This window comes from Camelina sativa, chromosome 14 (genome assembly GCF_000633955.1).
Source record: "Camelina sativa cultivar DH55 chromosome 14, Cs, whole genome shotgun sequence".
Lineage (NCBI taxonomy): Eukaryota > Viridiplantae > Streptophyta > Magnoliopsida > Brassicales > Brassicaceae > Camelina > Camelina sativa.
Window position 1 is genome coordinate 5,982,923 of NC_025698.1, and position 7,540 is coordinate 5,990,462.

Below are 7,540 nucleotides of genomic sequence, written 5' to 3' on the forward strand. Positions count from 1 at the left end.
TTTTATATATATATATATATATATATATTAAAATGAATAGAAATTGGATATATATAGAATAAAATAAATGTCTTAACATATAATGTGTAAATATATGTTAATGACTAGAAATTGGAAAATACAAAACATCTTATTATAGAAAGCAAGCTTGGGGTTTTCAATAAAACATACAATAAAATTAATTCTTATTTTAAGTTACCAGTTCTACAAGAAAAAATAGATAAAGGAAACTATATTAATTCATATAGAGACGGCAATGGGACACGGAGCTTAGAGACCAAAAGAACTTATCGATTAATACCTAATATTCTATATAATTAAATTTATATTAATATTTAGTTAATTTTATTAGAAACGTTAAAATAAAGTAAAATAGAAACCAAATGCAAGTGATAATAGATAAGATCACATATTTATAATTTTAACAATATTATTAATTAATTTAAGAAATACATTGGTTATTGGTTCGGTTCGATATTAAACCGAATCGAAACAAATCATTTGGATTGAGAAGAAACATAACTAAATGGTTGGAGAGTAAGATTGAGTCGGTTTGAGTTTGGAAGATTATGTTTGGTTTGGTTCGATTTGATTTAAATGTCCATCCCTAGACAAGTCAAATACTCATCGTTAGAGCAAGTATAAATTGTAAACATATATCTGATTTTAAAATAATTTTATTAGAAATAAACTATGCAATCCAACTAAGATATATATGCTTTAAATAATTTTTCAAATTGGATGCCACAAGGGAATGATTCTTTTTCTCTCGTTATGGCACGGCTCTGGTTATGAGAGTTTACAACTCTAGTAGAAATATGTTTTTGATAATTTGAGAGTTGAGACATTAAAACTTTTGTCCTTTCTTTCTTTAACAGTGATGAATATCCACGCTCTGCGCGCGGACTTATGGTTTACTGGTTTTTAAACAATTTTGCTACTAATTTATTTTTTTGGTATAGAATTTATCTTTGTTTTTTAAAAATTTGAGAAATCTTGAAAAATATAATTTGACATTGATTTTTTCAATACTTCACATAGGTTTTCTCGTTTTGTAATTGAATTATTAGATACATGCATAAACTATTTTTTGAAAGATTTAAACATTCTACAATTCTTGTTTAAAACTTCAAAAAATACATTTCAAATGAAAAGTTTGATCTAAGGATACATATTTTGTAACAAAAAGTTTTTTGGTTGGAGAAATTTTACATTCAATAAAAAAAACCTAAGTATTTAGATATATTCATACTTAAGCTTCTCAATTAAACGGAACACTAACATTTATTTTTATCAAGAATTGCAGTTTGGCTAACTTTTTGATAGATATAATTAAAATAGACATCTTCTTCATGTTAGCTTTTCAGTTTCTTAAATATAACTCCAGAATTTAGTTTTAAATAAAATTTTCATTTAATTTGTTAGATATATATATATATATATATATATAACCAACATACAATTAGAGAGATTGTATCACACAAAAAGCTAAATCCCAAATCATGCAGATCTTCGTTAGAGATGATATATATAAGTTAACCAACATACAATTAGAGAGAGATTATGTGATATACAACACTGCTATATATCTGCCTTAACCGGTACATTGTCGGACAAAATATTTCCATCACGTATAATATATGGTTTAAAATTTCACAATTTAGTTGTGATCACTGGACAAGAAGTATCATAAAACCTTCTAATCTAACTAAGGTAGACGGATTGCTCATAGATACCCTTCTGATGTTGGCTTTCAATGAAAGAGAAACTTCTATTGTTGACATGCTTTTATATTATGGACTTGACTTACTTGATGTCCTAAAACAGAACAAATCATAGCAACACAAGAAGATTGATATTTCAATGCTCTCTCATTCCAGTCCAACATGGATTTAAAAAAAAGAAACAAACCACCGATACATTCCCTAATTGGACAAAAATACGAACCTAACAAGAAACAAGACAATCAGGCGGTGAAAACAAAAAAAAATAAAGCTGGCTTGAATTAAAAAAAAAAAACCAAAAAAGCCACATAAAACACTATTTCGGGACTTTTAACACTCATATATAATATCAAACATTCACGAAAGCCTATCCAAAAAGCTTTTGTTCAATCTACCGTCTCAATCAAAGCTATACCGGAATTGGTTTAGCTGAGTTTTAAAGACAAGTCAAATGCTCCTCGTTAGAGAGAAAGGTTGCTCTTGTGAATTTGATTTTCTTGTATCTTAACTGCAAGTGCTCGACTAAAAGAAGAAGATAGAAAACACAATGGACTCCTATGGCTCCTCAACGCAGCCTACAAGAAGGCAAGAAACGGTGTCGCGTGGCATCTTTCTCCCATTCAACTCTTTCTATCCATTCTTCCTCAAGAGTATTCTATGACCAACTCTTTCTAAGATGAAAACATTCTAAGAAAGCATATCCAAAAAGCTTTTCTTTAATCTACCATCCGATAACATGTCGATAACCATCTTTATAGTGGACGCATCAGCAGCGAACCCTCCCCTTTTCATTTCTTCGATGAATTCAGCTGATGTATTTATGTCACTACCTCGGAGATGTGCTCGGATTAGTGTGTTGTATGTACAACCATCTGGCTCATGCTCATCCTCTTCTTCCATTTTTCTAAACAACAGGTCCGCTTCAGACAGTGAGCCTTTCTTACACAGTCCTCCAATCATTATGTTGTATGTCTTAACATCGGGCTTCACTCCTCTAACTGGTAGACTACAGAATAAATCCCAAGCATCATCCACCTTACTAGCATTGCACATCCCGTGAATAATGATGTTATAGATACCTATATCAAGCTTCATCTCACTCTTCTGCATTTTTTCAAAAATTTCCAATGCTTTTTCTATTTCCCCATTGTCACACAATCCATCCAGCAAAATTTTGTAAGTCACAATATTAGGAGGAACACGACGAGAAACCATCGTTTGGAAGAGTTCTTTAGCAACCTCAAGTTTTCCCGATTGACAAAACCCTTGGATTAGAGTGCTATACGTAACTGTATTAGCAACCACCCCTCTCATAGACATTGTGCGGAAAAGTTCAAAACCATCATCGACCCGCTTAGCCTTACAATATCCATTTATTCCTTGTGATCATATCCCTGAGCAACTGCGCACCATCATCCCATCTACCATCATTACAAAAGCCTCTAATGAGAGTGGTGTAGGTAATAACATCTGCTTTAAAACCTTTCACTTCCATTTCGTTGAAAAGGTTGAGTGCATCGTCGAGGTTTTCGTCTTTACAAAGACCATCGATGATGATACTGTAATGGACTACATTAAGCTTGATCTTTCTTTCTTCCATCTTTCTGAGCAACTCCATTGCCAAGGCAGTTTTCCCGGACTTGCACATTACATTTAAAACCGGTCCAAAGGTAACTTCATTGGGTTGACAGCCATTTTCAATCATTCGATCTATCAAAACCACAGTTTCAGACACTTTACCTTTGAGACAAAGTCCATTAACCAGAGTGTTAATGGTAATGAGATCGGGTGTCTGTCTCATTTCCACCATTCGATCAACTAATCCCACGGCTTGGGAGACTCGGCCCTCGAGACATAACCCATTAAGTAGAGTGTTAAACGTGATAGTGCTAGGCTCATACCCAAGTTTCAGGATCTTCCCCAAAACAGAATAAGCGAAACAAACTCTACCACGCCGACAGAAACAATTGATGACAATATTGAGAGAGTACAAGTCATACGCAATCCCAATCAGCTCCATCTGCTTGGAGAGAGCTAGAACGAGATCATACTGCTTTGTTCTGGCAACGGCACTAAACAATCTATTGAAATCAATGACAGTGGGAAGAGGACGAGACCTAATCATGGGTTGAAAGAGATCAACAGCATCCTCTGCCTTGATATCAGCAAGCCCACTTCTCAATCTCTCTCTGTAAGACAGATTCCTATCGCTGAAACCAGAATAGTCTCGTTCGGAGCAATGGTGAAGTGAAGCATTTCTCAGCGTACCTGTCTCCAGGAAGCGAGGCTGAACAAATTTCGAAGCTTTTTTAGAACTCCATCTCCATATCATCATCTCAAGATGAATCGTTGGTTCCTTTTTAAAACTCACTCTGTCTATGAGTGTTGGTTGAATTGGTTGCAAAGCCAAACCCTATAGAGAGAGACGGCAATGGGGACACGGAGCTTAGAGAACCAAAAAAAACTTATCGATTAAACCGGCTCAATCAAAGCTATACCGGAATTGGTTTAGCTGAGTTTTGCGGTCACGGTAAATGAAATGGGTCTTAATGTACTATTGACTTGACACAACGACAAGTCGAATACTCCTCGTTAGAGCAAGGTTGCTTGCTCTTGTGAATTTGATTTTCTTGTATCTTATTGCAAGTGTTCTGAGAATTGTTTAGTGGTTTGAGTGTTGTTTTACCCAAGGTATTGCAAATGTTACCTTGGGTTCCACTCAGATTAATGGCATACTGTGTAAATTAATTGTTGATTTCAAATGTTGCGACTGTAGACTGTAGTACAAATATGTTTTTGATAACTTACTTGAGAGTTGAGACATTAAAACTGAAAGACAATAGAAACACACAATTTTGAGTTTTACTAAATTTTACTAAATCATTACGTCAACCAACAATCAAAAAGAGGAAGATAAGAAACGGTGTCATGTGGCATCTTCCTCCCATTCAACTCTTTCTGTCCATTCTTCCTCAGAGTATTCTATGACCAATTCTTCAGTCTTACTGACGCTTTTAGAATCCAGACATCCAGTGGAAGCTTTCTCAGCTTCGGACAACTGTCTATGAGTATCAGACGTTGAAAACTGGCTCCATATAGCTCGCAGCTTTCTCTTTGAATTAAGAACGCCAAGATAAACTAGGTTTGGAGCGAGCAGGAGCCACGTCAATTCCTTTACACTATCTCACCCGTCTATTACCACACTAGCTAGAGAGGTTTAAGAAACATGATGTCTTCTCTATTTTTATCTCCATCATTCCGCAATTCTCTATCCACATGCTACAGACATTACTTACTTGTAGCTGCCAAAACTAATACTCTTACCGATTCTCCAGGATGCTCCCTAATAGAAATGTGTTGAATACATCTCCCTACTCTGGGATCGTATACCAATTGATGCTCCCCAACCAAACTTGACGAGAAAGTTATGCTTATGAACTCTAAATTATCTAAGAGCTGCAGCTCTTTCATTAGGTTCTTCTTATCTAGCCACACTTGTAGTCTCAAACGCTTAACTCCTGGAGATCTCGTCGGCTCTATGAACCTGCCAACACAATGACACAGAAGAATGTTTCTGAGTTTTAGTGATCAATCAGTTTAAGAACCTGTTTAGTAGATAAAATATTGGCACATATAATAACTAACCTTTGCTAAGCAAAAATATTTTGGTGTTAACCAAGCCAAAAAAAAAAGGCAAATGGAAAAACACCAAACCACTAAGAAAGCATATCTAGAAAGCTTTTGTCCAATTCACCACTCGTTAACATATCAATAACCATCTTAACAGTGGAAGTATCTGCTGCAAACCCACAACTCTTCATTTCTTCAATAAGTTTAGCTGATGCACCTAAGTCACCATCTCGGAGATGTGCCCGGATCAGTGTGTTGTATGTACAATCATCTGGCGCATTCCCATCTTCCTCCATTTTTCTAAGCAAGATGTTTGCTTCAGGCAGTGACCCTTTCTTACATAATCCTGAAATCATCACGGTGTATGTCCTAACATTAGGCTTCAACCCTTTACAAGGTAGGCTACAGAATAAATGCCATGCATCTTCCACTTTTCCACCCTTGCACATCCCCTCAATGATGATTGTATACATAACAATATCAAGATCCATCTTACTCTTTTGCAAATCCTCAAAAATTTCCAACGCCTGTTTAAGCTTCCCATTGTCACACAAACCATCAAGCAAAATACCATATGTCATAACATCAGGACGAACACCGCGTGAAACCATTTCTTGGAAAAGTTCCTCTGCGATCTTTAGTTTCCCGGATTGACAAAACCCTTGGACAAGAATGCTGTAAGTAACCGTATTGGCAACCAAGCCTCTCTTAGAAATCTTGCGGAAGAGTTTCATACCATCTTCAACCCTTTTCACCTTGCAATATCCTTTTATGAGACTTGTAAAAGTCACGATATCAGGACTGCAATTATTCCGAACCATAAGATCCAACATATGCTTAGCCTCGCTAAGGCGGTTCTGCATGCAAAACCCATCTACCAAGGAGTTATAAGTAATAGTATTAGGAGATATGCCTCTTGCGATCATCTCCTTGTGCAATTCGTTAGCCTCCTGAAGCCTCCCTTCTTTGACAAAAACATCAATCAACACATTGAAAGTGATGACATTAGGAGTGATTTTCCTACTCAACATATCCTTCAGCAACTGTGTACCTTCTTTCCATTTACCAGCTTTACAAAGACCACCAACAAGAGAATTATACGTAACAACACTAGATCTGATACCTTTCAGTTCCATTTCATTGAAAAGGTTAATGGCAGCTTCCATGGAACCATCTCTACAAAGACTATCAATGATTGTACTATAAGTAAACACATCAGCCTTAACATTTCTTTCTCCCATCTTTCTGAGCAAATCCAAGGCCAAAGAAGTATCTCCTGATTTACATATTCCATTCACAATTGAATTATAAGTAATCACATCGGGTTGACATCCGTTCTCCACCATCTTATCAACTAAACCCACAGCTTCAGACACTTTACCCTCGAGACAGAGTCCATTGACAAGAGTGTTAAACGTGGTAGTGTCAGGCACATACCCAAGCTTCATAACTTTCCCCAACACAGAATAAGCAAAACAAGATTCACAACACCGGCAGAAGCAATTGATCATAATGTTCAAAGTGTAGATGTTATGTGCAATCCCACTCAATTCCATCTGCTTGCAGAAATCTAAAACGAGACTGAACTGTTTTGTTCTTGCAACGGCGCTAAACAACCTACTGAAATCAACTAGAGTAGGACGAGGACGAGACCCAACCATTTCTTGAAACAGATCAACAGCATCATCTTCCTTAATATCAACAATCCCACTTCTCAATCTCTCTCTGAAACAGACTTTCCTATTGCTAACATCAGAAAAGTCTCGGTCGAAGCTAGATAAGAAGAACCCAGAAAGGCTATAGAGCAAATCAGTTCTAAGAGTACCTGTCTCCAAGAGATGAGGCTGAACCAATCTCAAAGCTTTCAAATTTAAAGCAATCGATCTCCTTCTCATCATCGTTTCTTCAGCTGAGTTTGTTCGTGTTTTTGCTCTGTAGACCTCCACGGAGACGAACGAGCGAGCTTTGGGAGAAGAAAGAAAACCCGGTTCAATAATAATCCTTTATCAATAATCGGTTTTATTTCACACGGTATAAATCAAATACCGGAAGTGCTCTGGTTTTTTGTTTTACTATGTTTTGACTTTTGAGTCCCCTCTTCTGTCACTTCTCTAACAACTAATTTTGATACTTTTAGCTTCCACGTACCTCCTAAATCAAAAATGTTATTTAAGTAAATAAGATCT

The 7,540-nt window shown here is 36.1% G+C and overlaps 3 protein-coding genes across 3 annotated transcripts; all 3 read right to left on the reverse strand.

Annotated features, from left to right (window-relative positions):
* On the reverse strand, positions 1,875-3,140 carry LOC104739921 (pentatricopeptide repeat-containing protein At1g12620-like). Its single transcript, XM_019235284.1, has one exon. The coding sequence runs from the start codon at positions 3,042-3,044 to the stop codon at positions 2,412-2,414; it is 633 nt and encodes a 210-aa protein (XP_019090829.1). The 5' UTR covers positions 3,045-3,140; the 3' UTR covers positions 1,875-2,411.
* LOC109128642 (pentatricopeptide repeat-containing protein At1g12300, mitochondrial-like) lies at positions 3,085-4,056 on the reverse strand. Its single transcript, XM_019235441.1, has one exon. It carries the CDS (start codon positions 4,054-4,056, stop codon positions 3,085-3,087), a length of 972 nt encoding a protein of 323 aa, XP_019090986.1.
* Positions 4,461-7,334, reverse strand: LOC104739920 (putative pentatricopeptide repeat-containing protein At1g12700, mitochondrial). Its single transcript, XM_010460398.2, has 2 exons — positions 5,370-7,334; positions 4,461-5,268 (listed from the first exon to the last, which is right to left on the reverse strand). The coding sequence occupies exon 1, from the start codon at positions 7,250-7,252 to the stop codon at positions 5,441-5,443; it is 1,812 nt and encodes a 603-aa protein (XP_010458700.1). The 5' UTR covers positions 7,253-7,334; the 3' UTR covers positions 4,461-5,268; positions 5,370-5,440.

Excerpts from the sequence above, each read along its gene's own strand:
- LOC104739921 (XM_019235284.1), bottom strand. The coding sequence starts at position 3,044 with ATGTCTATGAGAGGGGTGGTTGCTAATACAGTTACGTATAGCACTCTA.
- LOC104739920 (XM_010460398.2), bottom strand. The coding sequence starts at position 7,252 with ATGATGAGAAGGAGATCGATTGCTTTAAATTTGAAAGCTTTGAGATTG.
- LOC109128642 (XM_019235441.1), bottom strand. The coding sequence starts at position 4,056 with ATGATATGGAGATGGAGTTCTAAAAAAGCTTCGAAATTTGTTCAGCCT.